The sequence below is a fragment of the Canis aureus genome, chromosome 12 (genome assembly GCF_053574225.1).
Source record: "Canis aureus isolate CA01 chromosome 12, VMU_Caureus_v.1.0, whole genome shotgun sequence".
Classification (NCBI taxonomy): Eukaryota; Metazoa; Chordata; class Mammalia; order Carnivora; family Canidae; genus Canis; species Canis aureus.
Genome location: NC_135622.1, coordinates 29,793,547 through 29,812,345, shown reverse-complemented (window position 1 = coordinate 29,812,345; position 18,799 = coordinate 29,793,547). Strand labels below are relative to the sequence as shown.

The 18,799-nt window shown below is 48.3% G+C and overlaps 1 protein-coding gene across 2 annotated transcripts in view; it reads right to left on the bottom strand.

Moving 5' to 3' along the window:
* MALL (mal, T cell differentiation protein like) overlaps window positions 1-15,643 on the bottom strand; it is a 29,319-nt gene extending 13,676 nt beyond the window's left edge. Inside the window, exons 1-2 of one of the 2 annotated variants that reach the window (XM_077843347.1) lie at window positions 15,502-15,643; window positions 14,464-14,669 (exon numbers count right to left, since the gene is read on the bottom strand). In XM_077843347.1, coding sequence (XP_077699473.1) covers window positions 14,464-14,571 — 108 coding nt within the window. In that variant the 5' untranslated portion in view covers window positions 14,572-14,669; window positions 15,502-15,643. Of the gene's footprint in view, window positions 1-14,463; window positions 14,670-15,324; window positions 15,475-15,501 lie in introns of those variants that run through there. The other variant, XM_077843346.1, reaches the window with a different exon arrangement.
* Between the last annotated feature and the right edge of the window lie 3,156 nt (window positions 15,644-18,799).

The window sequence follows — 18,799 nt, the reverse complement described above, 5'->3', positions numbered from 1 at the left end:
TACATCCTAAAAGTTCGTTCAGAAAGGACCAGTCAAAGAAATTATGTCTGCACAGTGGAACACTCAGCAGCCTTCAAAAAGAATGTACAAATTGTTGTATACCAAAGGGAATAAGCTCTAGGGCCAATATAAGGCACAGACTTGCATGCCCAGTGCACTGTGATTTATTTTTTCTTTAAAGATTTTATTTATTTATTCATTAGAGACACACACACACAGAGAGGCAGAGACACAGGCAGAGGGAGAAGCAGGCTCCACTCAGGGAGCCCGATGTGGGACTCGATCCAGGGTCTCCAGGATCAGGCCCTGGGCTGAAGGTGGTACTAAACTGCTAAGCCACCGGGGCTGCCCCTGCACTGTGATTTATGTAGAAAAAGGAAAAAATGTATGTGCATGTGTATGTGCATTTGTTTACAGATGCACAGAAAATTTCTGGAATGAGACCCAATAAACCAATCATGCCACGGATTCCCAGGAGAACTGCTTGACAGGGTTCTGAATGTTTAAACCAATTAGAAAAAAACCATTATTTACATTTACAAAGAAAGAAAGAACATGCTATCCTGGATGATGGAGGCGGACTTCAAAGGTCAAGATTTTGAGTGGGAGAGACAGGAAAATCACCTGTTCTCTTGGGAACATGAGTCTGTTCACCTGGATAGCGCAGCTGGGAGCTGAGGCCTCAGGTGTGTAGGGCAGGTGAGTGTCATGCACCTAGAGGTTCTGAAAAAAGGCACTGCCCTAGGGATAACCCCATATGAAAGGTTAGAGAGTCAAATGGATGCTCAGTCTCAGATCCGCATGGCTCAGTCTCTGGGCTGTGGCAAGAAGGTGTGGGCTAGGGAGGGGCAGTCAGGGGCTGAGAGCGAGGGAGGAGCACTAGGGCGATACCCCCGTGGCAGGTTTTTCTACATAGCTGGGTAGTATCTCAGCATGGTGGGGCTCACCACCAGCACTGCCGCCTTCTCCTTCCCAACTGTCTTCATTTTTATGAAGTGTTGCCTTCCCTTTTCTGGAACTTGGGGGAATGCAGGCTGTACACAAAGCCTCAGAAACTTCAGGCTGGAAGGGAGAGGCCCAAATCAAGACAGTGAGACCCAGGAGGTCAGCGATGCCAAGCGATGTTCTGGCGGGAATCAAGTCTCCCTGAAGACCCCCTGAAGATGAAGTAATCCATAGTTCCTCACATTCAGACACCCTTGGGCCTATGAGGTTTAAGTCCAGGGTCTCTAAGTCATCGTATAGCTCTCTTTTATTTTAATTAATTAATTAATTAATTAATTTTTAAAAAGATTTTATCCATTTATTCATGAGAGACACACACAGAGAGAGAGAGAGACAGGCAGAGACACAGACAGAGGGAGGAGCAGGCTCCATGCAGGGAGCCCGATGTGGGACTCGATCCCAGGACTCCAGGATCATGCCCTGAGCTGAAGGCAGATGCTCAACTGCTGAGCCACCCAGGCATCCCTCATGTACCCCTCTTTTAGAAAATTGTATAAAACACACAGAACAAAATTTACCACCTTAATCATTTTTAAGTGTACAGCTCAGTGGCATTAAGTGCATTCATAGTGTTCTGCAGCCATCACCATCATTCACTTTTCATCTTGCAAAACTGAAAACTCTGTACCCATTGCACATTAATTCGCCATGTCTCCCCTTCCCCTAGTCCCTGCCTATTTATTTATTTATTTACTTATTTATATTTTTAAAAGTAGGCTCCATACCCGGTGTGGAGCCCAAAGCAGAGCTTGATCTTACAACCCTGAGATCAAGACCTGAGCTGATAACAAGAGTCAGATGCTTAACTGACAGCCTCTTAGGTGCCCCACTGTCCCAATATTTTGTCTCTATGAATTTGATTATTCTAAGTACATTATGTGAGTGGAACCATATAAGATTTGTCTTTTTTGAGGCTGGCTCATTTCACTGAACATAATATCCAAGGTTCATATATGTTGTGACCTGTGTCAGACTTTCCTTTCTTTTTAAAAACTGAATAATATTCCATTATGTGAATATACTGTATATATTTTGCTTATCCATTCATCCCTTGATGGACCCTTGGGCTGCTGCTTACACTTTTTGGCTGTTATGAATAGTGCTACCATGAACATGAATGTACAACTATCTGTTTGATGCTTATCTTTGAAGAGGGAAAAATAAGACAAAACCCATCCTAAAACTGTGCTTTGGACCCCATAATTCTGGTGCAAAATCCTCCTTCAAACAGATACATTCCCATAATTGTGCCACTGTGATTGGAGCAGGTGTCCTTTGAGAGTTTGATGTTGTTAATTTAAAACGCCTCAACTCCATAGTGATTTTAATAACTCAAACTAAAATCGCACAGCAGGAAGTAGAGCTGTTATTGTTTTTCAACTCGAAGATTCTAAGTTAATTATCAAAATAATCATAATAATAAAGGAATTTTTTTGTTATGTTACCTTCCCTCCCAAGCTTGGTACTTATGCATATATATTTTCCATAAAATTGTAGATCATGATGCACATACATTTTGTATTCTTACTTTTTATATTTTATATTTTGCTACACAACTTCACAATAAAATTGATTCTTGTTACTCAAGATAGTTCTATGAAGTTGGCCTGAACACTGAATCAGTGAACACTGAACCATTGCTCCCAGGGGAAATAGGAGTTAGGTTCCTGCAAACCTCTGGTCACCATATTTTCATCAACTGATCAACACATACCTTTATTTTAGATGCATTTCTGTTTAAAGACATCTTATGCAATATATACTGTTGATCCACTAATGCTTAACTCCTGGCCAATAGCACTATAAACTTACTGAACAGGTATTGTCTATGAAAAGCAAATCACGGCCTTCTTGCGCTTAAACACTAGATTGTACTTTAGCACTAATTTAGGGGTGATTTTAAATAGCAAAATCACCAACAAAAAGCACAAAAAATATGAAAGACATGGCACCAAACAGACTTTGAAAAGGACACTTGTTTACAGTGTGAGAGCTGAAACAAGAAGGGAGATTATCATCTTGTTTAGCTTCAGGTGGGAACATGCACGTCGACAGCTCAAACTTTTTGCTGTTCTGCACATGCTAATGAATGACCATGAAAGTGCTGTATTGATTTGCAGGTTGCAAATAAATTTTAGTGAATAGGTAAATTTGCAAATAGAGAATCTGTGAGTAATGAGGATTGACTGTACTTTTTTATTTTTTTAGACAGATAGAGAGCACAAATAGGAGGGCAGAAAGAGAGGGAGAGAGAATCTCAAGCAGACTTCCTGCTGAGTGCAGAGCCTGACCAGGGGTTTGATCCCAGCAGCTCAAGATCATAACCTGAGCTGAAGTCAAGAGTTGGCACTTAGCCAACTAAGCTACCCAGGTGCTCCAACGATTGATTTTACCTTCTTTCATTTTTTAAAAAGATTTTATTTATTTATTTGAGAGAAGGAGAGAGCACAAGCAGAGTTAGGAACAGAGGGAGAAGGAGAGGGAGAAGCAGCCTTCTCACTGAGCAGGGAGCCCGACACAGGGCTTGATCCCAGAACCCCAAGATCACGACCTGAAACCAAGAGTCAGATGCTTAACCAACTGAGCCACCCAGGCACTCCAAGGATTGACTGTACTTTCAAAGCCACAATTACATTCCATCAAGTCAGTAAATGTCATTTACCCCTTTAGGCCCTTGTGCAAGTTTGTTGGCTCTCTCCAGCTTTCCCTGTCATAGATAATGTCCCAATAAATAATGCTGCAGAGATGGTTGTCTCCATTCAAATTGTTTCCTTAAATTCCCCAAATGGGCTTATTGGTAGGAGGTATCGGCAGGAAGGGGATGTAGTTGGTGACTTTCCGACATTCAATAGGCTCATTGCATGCCCTGGCTGGGACAGTTGTGTGACCGTGTCCAGCCCTTTCAGGGGGAAGCTTTTAGGGGACCCCTAGGAAGGGGTCCCTTATGCCTAAGGAGACCCAGATGAGACAGTCCCTGTTCTTGCTCTGGCCATTGCTGTGCCTGGTATTAGGCCTGGAGCTATGAAATGGAAGAGGAGAGAAGTGGAGAGAAAAAGCCAAGGCCCTGGGGACACAGCAATGCTGCCAAAGAATCAACACAGAGGTACAGTTGATGGGCTGTGGACTTCCCAGCATGTGGCCATAGTCTACTTTCTTTCCTTTCAAGCCAGTCTGAGCCCACGACAGCCCTTGTCACAGCACTGCTGAGGACCACCTGGGGTGCCTGGGACCTGGGACCTCAATCCCTCTTAGAATACCCTGCCAGTTTCCAGTGCCCCTCAGACCACACTCAGGCCACAGCCTGCCTCGCCCTCTCCACTCTGGGCCAGTCTCCCTGAGCCTCCGTCAGTGCCCCTAGCCCTGGGGCTTCCCAGTGTGGGTTGAGATTCATTCGTGGGTGGTGAAATCTATTTAGTTTGTCACCAACAGTATTAAAAGATTAAGTAGACTAGATTAGCAAACCGGAGTACATTGCCCATGGGAAACAGAAACAGTGTCCTGAATCTGTTGTTTCATCTCTCTCTCTCTCTCTCTCACACACACACACACACACACACACGTGTACCAGGTTGCCAGGAAAATTTCTCTTTTCTGTGGGTCACAGTTGGTGTGTGGAGACCTTTGCTCTAGAATGCCTGCCTTCCTCCAGCCAGGGGCCTCTTCCTGTGCTGGTGTGCACCCCTGTCCCTGTCCCTTCCTCCACAGGGCTGTCCCTTGGGGCAGAAACACTCCCAGTGGTAGACCACAACATGCCTGTGGGATCTGGGGGCCACACTGGGGCCTGCGTGGGCAGCGGGCAGCGTGAGCCTGGGTGAAGAAGGGCACAGAAATGCTGCTGATGGGACAGGTGGGGGGCTCCTGGAGCATCCCATACTTGCAGTGAGTGGAACTCAGTGTGGACGGGCCAGGGCCCATGCCGCTGGGGGGTGCTGGCCTTCTCTAGGGCGCTCAGGGAGCCAGGTGCCCCAGCTGTGGCCCTTCGTGTGGCCACCTCGGAGACCCAGCGCCCACATGGGTGCTGACTCCAGCCCACAGGGCAGCTCCCATGCCTGCGTCTGGCGCCCGGCAGCCTGTGAAGCTTCTGAACAAGAATCCTTACTTAGCTCCTTCTTACAGGGGAGGAAACCGGGTCTGAGAGGCCAAGTGCTTTACCCAAGGTTACCCACGGGAGGGTGCCAGGCCCGGCCTGGAAGCCCGTCCTCGCACACAACCAGCATTGTATGGAAGTCCTACGCGCCGTCATTTAACCTAGGACACTTCCAAACACTGAGTCACCACATCCTGATTCAGGGTGAGAGTTTTCTCTGTGGCTTTAAGGTTAGCAGGAAATGGTGGCCCAGGCCCCTGGCCTCCTGCCTCCGGTGAGGGCCCGCGCCGTCCGTGCCGTATCCGCTCGGCCCCAGGAACAATGGTGCTGGCCAGGGCTCCCTCCACCGCCGCGCCCGGCCGGCAGAACGAGTCCTATAAGGAGCCCTTGGTGCCCATAAGTGCTCCCGGGACCGGGCTGGCCGCAGGCCAGGGAAAATCTGTGCCTACCTTGGGGTGTGTGCTCGGGAGGGGCAGGATGCCACAGCCCGGGAGGGGCGGTGAGTCAGCTGGGCCTCCCTTGCCTTCCTCGCCCCCCGGCTTCCTCCCGCAGGACCGCGCCCGCCCATTCAGACCTGGGCACCCCCACTGACCCGGCTTTTGTTACTGACTGAGCAGTGCAGGTTTATAGAAAAGAGGATAATAAAAACAGTCTTATCCATCCAAAGTCTAAAGAGCTTTCCCTTCTTGTCTCTTACCGAGAAAACCAATCAAATAAAAAACAAAGACTTTTTAAGGCAGAAATTTTTCTACTTATTTTTTTATTTTATTATTATTTTTTACCTTTTTTTTTTTTTTTTGAAACTTGTGCCCCTGAGATAAATTAGAAAGTAGAGAAAAGATGTAAAAGCAGACAAATGCATCCCACTCTCCTGTCCCCACAGTGGCCTGGTGGACAGGCTCCCTCCTACCCTGGTCTCTTTCTCTTTGGCTTTCACTGTGGATTTTAGCATCACGTCGCTTCACACGTTCCCAGAAAATCCCCAGGTGAGCCTAGGAGCCAGGCTCAGGGGAGGTTCCCCACCTCCTCTTTCCCTCAAGAATCCACAGACATTTTGTGACCAAGGGCAGGACCCAGACCAGAGTCACCTCCTCCAGGAAGCCATTCCTGACTGCCAAGTCCCCAGTGTACCACTCGGTGACCTCCTTCATAGTTTTGTCTCTCCACTGCCTCCTCCCCAGGCCCCGAGCTCCCAGATGCAGGACTCTGCCCTATGGTTTTCATGTCCCCAGTGTAGGGCACAGAGCCTGGCACAAAGCAGGTGTTCTGTATACACTGCTGACTTGAAAAGGAGGCAGGAGGCAGGTGGCTAGACCCTCCACTCCCCAGCTGCTCAGTCTCATATGCCTGGGCCTGATTCCCATGCAGGTCGCACGAGCTGACACCTTTGGGCCTGCACACTGTGGCCCAACCGTGGACCGGCATTTCCACCAGAAGCCAGGACAGAATAGGGACAAACACCCATTTGTTTCATCCCCACCCACTTCCTGCTCCATTACCTCATAGACTCTAGAAATTCTCCAGATCAGCAGCACCTTCCCCCAGAGAGCAGAGAGGATTCCCTGGGAGGTTTTCCCACCCCGAGGCCTTCTCCGCCAGCACATAGGAAAACCTATACAAAAATGTGCTGTCAGGGACGCCTGGGTGGCTCAGCAGTTGAGCGTCTGCCTTCAGCTCAGGGCATGATCCCAGAATCAAGTCTTACATCAGGCTCCCTGCAGGGAGTCTTCTCCCTCTGCCTGTGTCTCTGCCTCTCTCTCTGTGTCTCTCATGAATAAATGAAATCCTAAAACCAAAAATGTGCTGTCAGAGAGGACAATGTTCAAATAGTCACACCACCCCTCCCACACCCATCCAGCATCACTTGGGCAGAGACAGGGTGCAGACGGGCATGGAGGTGGGGCTGGGCTGTGAGCAGAAAAGCAAAGCTCAGAGAATCCCTCCAAGGGAAGAGCCAAGGCAGGCTACTTTGACATAGGTCAGAAGATTCTGGGGTCCCAAACCTATGATGTCTGGCCCCACTCTCTGACCCATCTGGGACGTTCTAGGTATAGCTCGAGGCGGGAGGGGGGACCTGTGCCTCAAGAAGCTGTGGAACCTGGGTACAGGCTGGCTCTATTGCAACAGGATCAGGTGCACAGACATCTATTCTGGCTGAGGTGGGAAAGATCTGATTAAGTGATAACATGGGGCAGGGCTGGCTAGCAGGGATGGGAGGACACAAGGAGGGGAGGGCTGGGAGAGATGAGAGGGGTAAAGGCCAGGGAACTCAGATGGGGCTCCCCCACCCCTCCCTATGTGAGCCGCCTGCTTCCTGCCACTTACCAATCTGGACAACACTCCAGAAACTTCTCCTGCCTCCCATGGATCTGCCTTGCCCCAGGGGAAAGTTCTCTAGGCAAAAACTCCTGGAAGGGCGCTGGCAGCAGGTGAGGCACTTATTGGTGAGACTTCTTATCTGGGGCTCCCCACATTCCAGAAGGTCAGAATGCTGCCAGGCTCCTCCCCTGCTACCTGGGGAGGAACGGGGTTATTTCCTTCAGAGCACCTGCTAGTTACATGAAATCCTCCCGGTGGGCTGACCTTCCAGCAGCAGCTTGGTGCCTCTCTTGTCGGAACTGAGAGAGGCCACTGGTTCAGAGAAAGCTGCACATGGTTTGGCCAGATGGTCAGGGAAGGATAGGACCAGAAGTCCAGACTTGGGCAGAGGGTGAGTGTGCCAGTTAGTTCCAAGGGTCTCTCAGCTTTAGCTCACCCTTCTACGGTCCACGCTGTGATATGGGCTGGAACCCTGCAAGCCACAATTCTCTTTTTTTTTTTTTTTAAACATTTTTTTTTTATTTTTTTTTTATTTATTTATGATAGGCACACAGTGAGAGAGAGAGAGGCAGAGACACAGGCAGAGGGAGAAGCAGGCTCCATGCACCGGGAGCCCGATGTGGGATTCGATCCCGGGTCTCCAGGATCGCGCCCTGGGCCAAAGGCAGGCGCCAAACCGCTGCGCCACCCAGGGATCCCAAGCCACAATTCTCTTTAGACTTTGGATGGATAAGAATGTTTTTATTATCTGATTATTTGTTTCCTCCCACACCCTGACAGCACAGCACAGCTCCATTCACCCATCTCCTAGGCTGGTCTCCCTCTGCCCCATCAGGCGTCACACTCCAGAAGGCAGGGGTGATGTCTGCCTTCTTCGTCTTTATATCCCCATGCTTGGCACAGAGTGGGTGCTCAAGAAGTATGTGTTGAGTGAACACATAGGATTAAAGGGTGGCCATCTCCTCTCTCCTTACAGCAGGATTTTATATACTTGTTAACCTCCTGGTCATAGGAAGTGCTCGTCTGAACAAGCACACATCTAATCCCTCAGTCCAAACCCTTGAAGAATGCCAAGACCCCGCCTTGAGTGAGCTTAGCCTGACAAGTACCTAGCCCCCGGAGTCTTTGGCAATTGGGGCTGTGCACTCTGGCTTTTCACTCTTTCCTATCGTGGGGTGTTCTCCATGTATTCATGCGCCACTCCTTCAAGACTGGGCTCCTGACTTATCTTACCCTCCTTATTAAAACTGTCTCATTCTTGTACCCCCTGAGGGCAGAGCATATGGCTTGAGCTGTAGCAGCATCTCAGTGAATATCTGTTGGTTCACAGTTGGAAGTTGCTCACAGGAGACCCACACTTTCTATTAAGAGTCCAGATGACCAACAATAAAATACATGGGCTCACATTTCTAGAACAGTTGTGATGCACTGTTGTATCCTGTGAATGTCCTTACTGAGCCCCCAGAGCCATCTTATGAGATCTTTACTGTTATTCTCTCCACTGTTGAGGCTCAGAGTGGTTAAGTAATCTGCCCAAGCTCTCACAGCGATTTAGTAGCACAGCCAGGCTCTTGACCGTGTACTGACCAATTCTATTTTCCTGAACCTATTTTCCTGAACCACACTGGGTGCCCCTAAGAATAAAGATGGGACTGGTGCAGGGAGGCCAAAGTGGGTCCAGGCAACATAGGGAGGTTAACATGGATGACTTTCCACAATGTCTCTTCCATTGCTCTTCTGCGGCCCCACACTTCAATCTTCCTTCCCTGTCCCTTGTTCTCCCTTTGGGGGGGGCATTCTGGGGCATTATAGTGGGCATCAGTCGCCCCCCTAGGCATGGAGATCATTAACTCCCTCATTCTGCAGGAGGAGAGTGGGGGGGGGCACATGGTGGTGAGGTGGGGGGTGAAGGTAGGGACAAGCTAGGCTGTTTTTTTAGAGGGTGGGAAGGGACAGAGGGCGAGAATCCCAAGCAGACTCTCTGCTAAGCGGCGACTTGATCCCAGGATCCTGAGATCATGAGCTGAACTGAAATCAAGAGTCAGATACTTAACTGACTGAGCCACCCAGGCGCCCCTCAGACAGGCTTTTACATACAAATAGAGTAGAAGAAGAAGCAGGCTGAAAATAGGTGAAACTGAGGATATAAAGGTGAGCTTCCTCAGCTAAGATTCTGGAATGAGCTTCTAGGGGCATCAGAGTATTTCCCTCTGACCACCATGCAAGCGAGGTAAGAGGCTGAAACATCAAACACCAGAGTGCCTGAATTATTTTACCTTTTACCTGGCTGACTAGAAATCTTAGCTGTTTCTTTTTAATTAAACATTGAATCAATAAAGTTAACTAGTGAAGAGATTAAAGTCAAAAGACTTCTTGGACTCTGCTTCATAGAGCACTCCCCAGATCACAGTCACCTGGGTTGGCTCTCGGCATCCCCATCATCTTGTAAAAAAGTTGATGAATCAACTCACACCACACAGGCAATGATCTCCCCCCACCACCCACGGCAATCACTCTCCCCACCTCCCCAGCCACCTGCACACTGTGCTCTGAAGAGCTGAGCCAGTCACCTGGCCCCCAGCCCCACCAAACTCTGGCACCAGCGGGTTCTCACACTCTAAGAATGAAAGGCAGAGGGAATACACCATGTCTGTTCTCACCTTAAAATGCACTGTTTCACACTCAGGGATTACATTTTGAAATCAGTATCATTTTCAAGTGAGAAATCTGAACTCAACAGTAAGCCTAACAAAACACGAATTTTAATGTTAAAATCTCAGAAAGTCTCCTCAGTTGCTGGTAGGAATGTACAAGCACTGTGGAAAACAGTTTGTCAGTTTCTTGATAAAAAGTGAGCACACACTTATTATACAACCCAACAATCACACTCGGGCATTTTCCCCGAAGAGTGAAAAGAACACCTGCACTAAAGCCTGTACGTGAACGTTCATAGAGCTTTATGTAGAATAGCTGAAAACTGCACATGACTAAAATATGTCTCAATGGATCAATGGTTAAATAGACTATGGTACATCCATGCCACGGACTACTATGCAGCAAGCAAAGGAAGGAACTATTGATGCATACACAACTGGGGTGGACCTTAAGGGCGTTATGCAATGTGGAGGAGGCCAATCTCAAAAGGCCACATACTCTATGACTCCATTTATTCATATAACTTTTTTAAAAAAGATTTATTTATTTTAGAGAGAGAGAGCTCGTGAGCATGAGTGGGGGGAGGGATGGAGGGTGAAGGAGAGAATTTCCAGCAGACTCTGAATTGAGAATGGAGCCCTACATAGTGCTGGATCTCACTACTCTAAGATCATGACCCTGAGCCAAAATCAAGAGTTGGACACTTAACCGACTGAGCCACCTCAGCGCCCTTATTTGTATAACTTTCTTGAAAAGTTAACAAAATATAAGTAACAAAATTATAGAGATGTAATTGGTGGCTTCCAGGGGTTCTAGAGGGGAAGAAGGAAGACCAGGTCGGGGTCGGGTGACTGTAAAAAGGAAGCAGGAGGAAGACGTTTGCGGTGGCAGTTTTCTAACTGTGGGGGTGACATGAATCTACACGAGAAGATGACACAGAAGTATGGACATACTTTACCAATATCAGTTACTTGGTTTTGATGGGACTAGCAATACAAAAGATGCAACTACCTGGGGGAAGCTGGGGGAAGGCTGTGAGAGACCTCTCTGAACTATATTTGAAACTGCCTATGAATCTCTAATTACCGTAAAATAAATGTTTAAAATGTGCATTTTAATGCTAAAAAGTCTGAAATAAAGCAACTTAGGTGGAGCCTGTATGAGCAGGCTCCGGGGGCAGAGCTGGGGCGGGGGGCGAATATGCTGATCCTCTTGTCACCCTAGTTTGTCACTGTCTTTACAGCAAAAGAGCCTGAGACTGCTTGCTGCTAGCAGCAGGGGTGGCAGGAGGGCTTCAGGGGAGCCAGAGTTAAGAGCTCAGGGCCTCATTGGAGTGCTGCTCTTCTTATAGTTTTGTCCCTCACTCCCATGGAAAGGCCCTTGGCATAGGCCCTGCTCTCCAGACCTCACAGTGGGTGCTTGGTAAATAGCGGCTGGAGGGAAGTGTGCCTGCAGACACCACCCATGTCCACCCTGGGCCACCCCCGTCACCGACTGTATCTGAATCCAGGTATGGATTCCACTTGCTAACTGCCCCTTTCTGCTGCCCTGAGCTCCTGGTTTCATCCACTCTCTGGACTCATGTCCTTAGACAAACATACAGATGTCTATGATGCCTCAGGTCCCCAGACTGAGAGTCTGCTGGGCCCCCAAGGCCTGGTGCTCCGTGGTCAGCCCTCCTGGTGCTCGGTGCCCAAGTGCAGCATGGTGCAGCATGTCCAGGTGGTCGGGGGCACAGGGGTGTCTCTTGGGCTGATTCTCACCCTCTTCTCCAGCCCAGCATATCTTCTACTCAATGGGATCAGAATCAACCAACCAACTTGCTATTCTCTCTCCTCTCTGGTTCACCTCCCATCCCTGGTCCCTGGCCCTAGATATGAGGCAGGCACACTTGATTCTATAGTCTGTGCTAGGAACATGCTTTTAAGGAAAAGCCAGTACAAAATGCACGTACAGAATAACCCCATTAGATACATACATATACATATACATAGATATATATGAATATATGCATATAAATGTGTTATATTTATCTCCGTATTTTCTAACTATTCCACAATGAATAAGGATCACTTGTGAATTAAAACTAAACTTGTAGGGGCACCTGGGTGGTGCAGTTGGTTAAGTGCCCAACTCTTGATTTCAGCTCCTGTCTTGATCTCGGAGTCGTGAGATCGAGCCCCATGTCAGGCTCCTCACTCAGCTTGGAGTCGGCTTGAGATTCTCTCTCTTTCTCCTGCTGCCCCTCCCACTCATGTTCTCTCTCTCAAAACAAATATATACTATATGTTGGCAAATCGAACTTCAATAAAAACAAATGAAAGAAATTTCTTTTTTTAAAGAAAACTTTAAAAAAAAACTAAGGTTGTAAATAAGGAAACATCAGACAAGGCCAAATGAAAGGACATCTACAAAACCACATTTTCTTCAAAAATGTTAAGACACAGACTGAAGGAGACAAAGGAGATAAGACAACCAAAGGCAATGCAGAATCCTTGACTGGAACCTGGACCAGAAAAATGACGTGAGTGGACACATCAGCACAATTTGAGTGAGGTTTATTAGAACCATTGACCAATGAAAATATCGATGCTAATTTCCTGATTTTGATAGCTGTATGCGGTAAGCTGCAGACTTTAAGGGAAGCTGAGTAGAGTATACGGGAACTCTCTGTACTATTCACACGGCTTTGTTATAGATCAACAAGTACTTCAAAAGAAAAATAAGTGAATACAGTCGAGCCAATGACATACCCTACCCCTTGAGATACTTAATGCTCCAGAGACCAGCAGAAGCATACAGGAGCCCAGCCTCAGGCAGTGGGTGCATGAGGTGGCCCCTATCACAACGACATTCCTCCTGGGGGTTTCCTAGTTCTGTAAGCCCCTTCCCTTCAGCCTGCTGCCTGCTGGGCTCTCCTGGATTCCAGAGCCTTTCCTTTCCAGGCTGGCACTGGCCGCCAGTCTGGAGAGACACCCTATCCTTTGAGGTCCAGCACCAAAACTGCTGCCTCAGTGGTAGGTCTGAATCCCTCCCTGACTTGACAAGGTCAGGTCTCTCCTTGCTGATGCCACAGCCCAGGGCAGTCACCACCTCAAGCAGAGTCTGACTGTGGAGAAGTCCTTGGGAGTCTCTCTCCAGCGGGCAGGGAACCTGGGAAGGCAGGGCCTGTAGCGGGGGCTTTGCACAATTGGCATAAAGCATGCACTCCATACAAAGTAGTGGAGTGGACCACAATCCTGGCAGTTCATGTGGTTGTTCTGAGGGGAGGGACACACCCAGGGCCAGGCACAGAGCACTTGCAAGAGCACTAAGCTGTCATCCGCCTGGCTTATGCTCCCCCTGGGGTGGCGGGTCTGGCAGAAACCTGGCTCTTGGGTGGGGTTTCAGCTGGAGCCGCCCGAATGTTGGGTCCACCCTGCCTGGCTTCCCTTTCTTGGTGCCATCAATGGGCACACTTTAACCACTTTGCCACAGGGTCGCTGGATCAGGCCCAGCCTTCCAGCAGATGATGAGAGGGCTAGTCAGGTCCACCTGAAAACTGGGACCACTTTCCACCTTCCCCTCCCAGGCCCGGGGTCAGCACTGCCAAATTCAGGGCTGGTAAGAGTGTCACCCACAAGCTAGATACTTCAGGGGGTGTTCCAAAACAAAGCTAACTCCTTTGCCCTGAATTGCTCACCAGACTTCAGTGTCCCCCTGAATAGAAAGAGGATAGTGACAGCTGGCTCAGATGGACACTGTGTGCAGAGCTCTGCAGACTGCAACCTGTGGGAGCCACCCGCCAACCCCCCGCTGGCAGGGATTACGGCCACAAATCAGCTGCAGGGCATCTCAGACTATGCGGTGACAGGTTCCAGTGCACAACCAGGGCGGCTCACACAACTGTTTTATGGCAGATGTTGTCACAAGCTACCTCTTGCACAGAGTCTACAAGTCAAAGTTCAAAGTCAGCGAATGTGACAGACAGCTAAGAAAATCTTGGAAGACCTCCTCTCAGAAGGAAAGACAGAGCTGCCCCCCACCACTGTCCTGTTTGGAACTTGAGAAAAGCAGAAATGAGCAAGTGGTTGGAGAAAAGAAACCATATCAAAGTCGATTTCCAGCATCTTCCCCAGGACCTGGCATATTTTAGCAGCATCCCCCCCATCCGTCACTGACCCTCCGATCACCAGGTGGCCTGGCTGTCACCCTGGGTTTGTTTGGGAAACCCACCATACTGCAGGAATTGGGAGGAGCACAGGGAGGGATTAGGGACCGTGGGGCTGAGTCTGAGCAGTGGGGGAGCCGGGCCCAGAGCAGCTCGGCCGTGCCCCTGTCCCCAGGGAGCCCTTGTCCCCAGGGAGTGCGCTTCTCCGGGGCCCTCCCCTTCTGCAGGCAGCCCACGCAGCACTCACCAGCTCGGGCAAGAAGAAGGCGTAGGGGATGGTGAGGAACAGCATGACCCCCAGGGGCACTTCGGGCGGGGCATGGCTGGTGGGGGGCGGCAGGTCCGGGGAGGCCATCTCTCGCCCGCTGCCTGTTGCCCTTGGCTCCGCTGCAGCTCGACCGCGCCGGTTCCGTCAAATATCACCTCCTGCCCGACACACCCATCGGACGTCGCCTGGGAGGGAAAAAAAAAAAAAAACCTTTCCAGCCGAGCAGGTCCTTCCACTCCCTCCAGCCAAAAGACTCCTTGGTGAAATGCGAATGCGGATTCGGATTTGCATCAGATGGGCCTGGGCTCGCTGGGGGCACCGAGGCAAGGAGGGCGGGAGTCTCTTCCCAGACTTCTCCTCCTCAGGGATTTTGAATCCGGAGCATAGTACTCCAAGGGGTGCTCGCTACAGCCACCACCCCTCAACCTTGTGGCCCGAGTGTAGGCGGAGGCCACTTGCTATGACCAGCACTGTTTACTGAGGACCTACTATGAGCCAAGCAATCTGCAGGCAAGTCTGGGGCTCCCCACAGCCGTGCTCAGGGCTCTATCATCTCGTTCCCAAGCGGGGAGACTGAGGATCTGGTAGGTTAAGGCCACAGAGCTGGTCACTGACGATGCTGGGTCTTATGTCCGTCCACCCCTGCTGCCTGGGTCCCCCCTTCTCCACTCATGGGGGCCACCTTCCATCCCCAACTAGCTGTCCTCACTTCTGGCTCCTGACCCCAGGAAACTGCCATTTCCTTCTCTCCCTGCATCCGCTCCACCACCCTCCTCTCTTCTCTGTTCACACAGCACATGGAGGGGTTCTCCCTCTCTAGAATTCCGCCCCGGCAGGCACCTGAGAAGGGTTCAGCTGGCTGGGTGCTGCCCCAAGTATGAGCCTTCCTCCTTCCTTGCCACGGCCCCCAGTGTGGCCAGGAGGCGGGCTTGGGGCCAGGCTCTTCCTTCCTGCCTCCCGCCCACTCGCCAGTGGATCAGGGGGGCTGTAACCCAGTGGCCAAGCAACTCCTCTCACTCTCAACCAGGTCCTGGAGACTTGAGTCTTTTTCTTCTCTGTCTTAGAGTTGACCATCTGCAGAAAGGCCTGGAACCTCAGCGTCTGCTCGGGATGCTTGGCATCGGGGTCCTTTCTCCTTGCCCTCCGTGGCCTCAACCTCAGCCCCTGGCAGGCCAGTCAGGGAGCTGATCCCTGGTGAGGAGGGGATGTGGAAGGTTAGATTTGTGTGCTGGGGTGATTAGCGTCCTCCACAAGAGTGTGTCTGTTTGCAGTGTCTGTTCATTAGCTAGGGTAGTGCATTCCAGGGCCTGCTCTCCTGGGCACAGCTCAGGGGAACAGCCAGCTGGGCCTTTGCCTGGTCTGCGGATAGCCAGTGGAGGGGGGTGGTTGGGACAAATAGAGCCCAAAGCAAAGCATTGCAAGGAGGTGCAAAGCATCCTGAGTAAACCTCAAGCCATCCTGATTACTCCCTTCTCCCAGGCCTGTGGAGACCAAGGGAGAAAGCAAGGCCCTAATTCTACCTGCCATCTGGCCCCACCTCGTTTGCAAGAGGAACTCAAGCTAAGCAGGCATTGTCTCAGGAATCTCACCTCTTGCACCTCTCCTGAAGGTTGTAAATGAGCCCTGTGACACTCTTATGGCCTGTAGGATACTTTGACTTGACCACTGACAACATGGCATCATGGGAGCAGCTTAGGGAAAGCAAGAAGGAAAACACGGTCCTTAGGCTCACTGCTCATCTACAGGTAATAATAGGACCTGGAACCCCTTAGAGGTTAACAGGGCCTGAGCCACTTCCACCTCCTGAGGTAATTAGTGTAATTAAGAAATGAAGATGGGGGCTCCTGGGTGGCTCAATCAGTTGAGTGATGGACTCTTGATTTCGGCTCAGGTCATGATCTCAGGGTCATGAGATGAAGCTTCAAATCAGGCTCTGCGCTGAGCGTGGAGCCTGCTTGGGATTCTCTCTCTCCTTATCTCTGGTGCTTCTCCCCTCTCTTTAAAAAAGAAAACAAACAGGGACACCTGGGTGGCTCAGTGGTTGAGCATCTGCTTTCGGCTCAGGGTGTGATCCCAGAGTTCCAGGATGGAGACCCACATCAGGCTCCCTGCAAGGAACTTGCTTCTCCCTCTGCCTATGTCTCTGCCTCTCTCTCTGTGTCTCTCATGAATAAAAAATAAAATCTTTCAAAAAAAAAAAAAGACAGAGAAAAGAAAACAAACAAGAAATGAAGATGTAACAAAACAAAAACAAAAACTTTGGCATATTTAAACATTTTACATTTAACCAAGTGATGTTGTATTATATGTGACAAAGTATAGCACACTCTATGTAGACATTAATAAGAAAGCTATAGGATTCATAATGCACCACAGGTAGTGAAATCCCAGAAGGGACAGAAGTTTAGAACTATAAGAACAGCTTCAATGGAGAAGAAATAGAAAAAAAAACACACATTCCTGAAATGATCTGAGTTTTGTATTGTATTCCCGGAGGAGGTGCCACAAAACACTCCACAGCAGTCCTGCTGAAATGTGTTTCAGAAGGAGCCAGTATCCCTGATGCATCAGGTCTGGTTATATCTTAATGGAAGGCTTCAGATAATCAGATCACGTTACCAGCTAGATGCCCCCACAGCATCTGTCTTGCCGTGGACGATGTGAGGAAGCTCTTGAAGTAATTACTCTTTGGCAGTGTCTTCTTCTCCCTGCCGTTTTTTTTTTTTTCCTCCTTTCTTTTTGGATCGGTTTCATTCTTTTACCTTATGTCCCAAGACACTTCTTACTAATACAACTGTTAAACATTCTATATAAAAAGTTTTATTAAAAAAAAAGTTGTACTGAGAATGTATTAGGAAATGTCTTTACTTTTCACAGAGAATCTCAAAGAAAAATGAACAAAAGGATGCCTTTGCCATGCTTTCTCTCCTATACAACAGATTTAAGTTTTGTGCAAGAAAATATTCTTTAAGTAAACAAAAAATTACAAAGTCCACTCAAGGCATTTCTGGGGCTTTGGATATAAATGCACTTGAAGAGGAGGTCAGAAGTCTGGTGTGAGGCCATGGGGAATGCCAGGCCCAGAAGAGGGACCTTTCAGACTCTTCTGCAAAGGGCCTGCTGGTTTCCAACTCCTGGATGGAGAATTGGGAGTTATTCTTAAAAATCATGCAACAATACTCAATACTGCTGATTTCTATTATCATTGTGTTCATGCTCTCCTTTGTTTTTGGTGGTGGGTTAAATGGGATAATGCATACAAAAGCATTTAGGAAAGTTCTGGCATATGGCAGATGCTTAATAAGTATTTGCTTATCTAATTCTTTTATTTTTTATTTTTTTATCTAATTCTAATCCTGAAATCACTTCTCTTCTGGACCTCTTTCCTTTCCATAACAAGAGCACCTCCCCTGTTAATATTTCCATTCTGGTTTTTAAAAGTAGTTCCAAAATTGTTTTTATTGATGCATAATATACTTCCAGAAAAAGTGCACAAAACATACAGACCATGAAACTTCCACCCCGGTCATAGAATGTTGCCAGACTCCCAGGCATTTCTCCTGTTCTCCTCCCTAATATCTGCTCTCATGATGTCCTAACCCCTAGGCTGGTTTTGCCTGTTTTTGAATAGATTCCTTTGTGTCTGGTTTCTTTTACTCAACATGAGGTCTGTGAAACTCATCCATGACACTGTGTGTTGCTGTAGTTCACTCACTGCTGCATGGTGTTCCACTGTATGAATATGCTACACTTTATCAATCTATTGTTTCTGGACATTTGAATTCTTTCAATCCGGGTTATAATTAAGAACAATACTATAAACATTCTAGAACATATCTTTTTAAGCATCTATGAATCCAGCATCTACGGTCACTAGATAGCTGTGTATACACCTTTAAAAAAAAATATTTTATTTATTTGCAAGAAGAGAGAGAGAGCATGAGCGGGAGGAGCAGAAGGAGAAGCAAACCATGTAGTTCCCTTCACTCTATTGTTTTCCAATCATAGTTATTGTGGGGATTGTATAAGCATAAACTCAAATCCCACCAGACAATGTTATGACCTTTGCTTTCAACTACCATACATATTTCAAAGAACTTAAGAGGAAAAAAATTGAGCCTATGCAATGTTTGCAGTGTGATTATTATATTCTTTATTCCTGAAACTTGAATTCAGTTCTTTTTGTATTGTCTATTTCTCTGATGAGACTTTCTGTTCAAGATTTGCCTGTATTTCTTGGAGCATAATTGTCATAGCTGCTTTAATGCCTTAATTTTAACTCTTGTGTCATCTCAGAGTTGTCTCTTGATTGTTT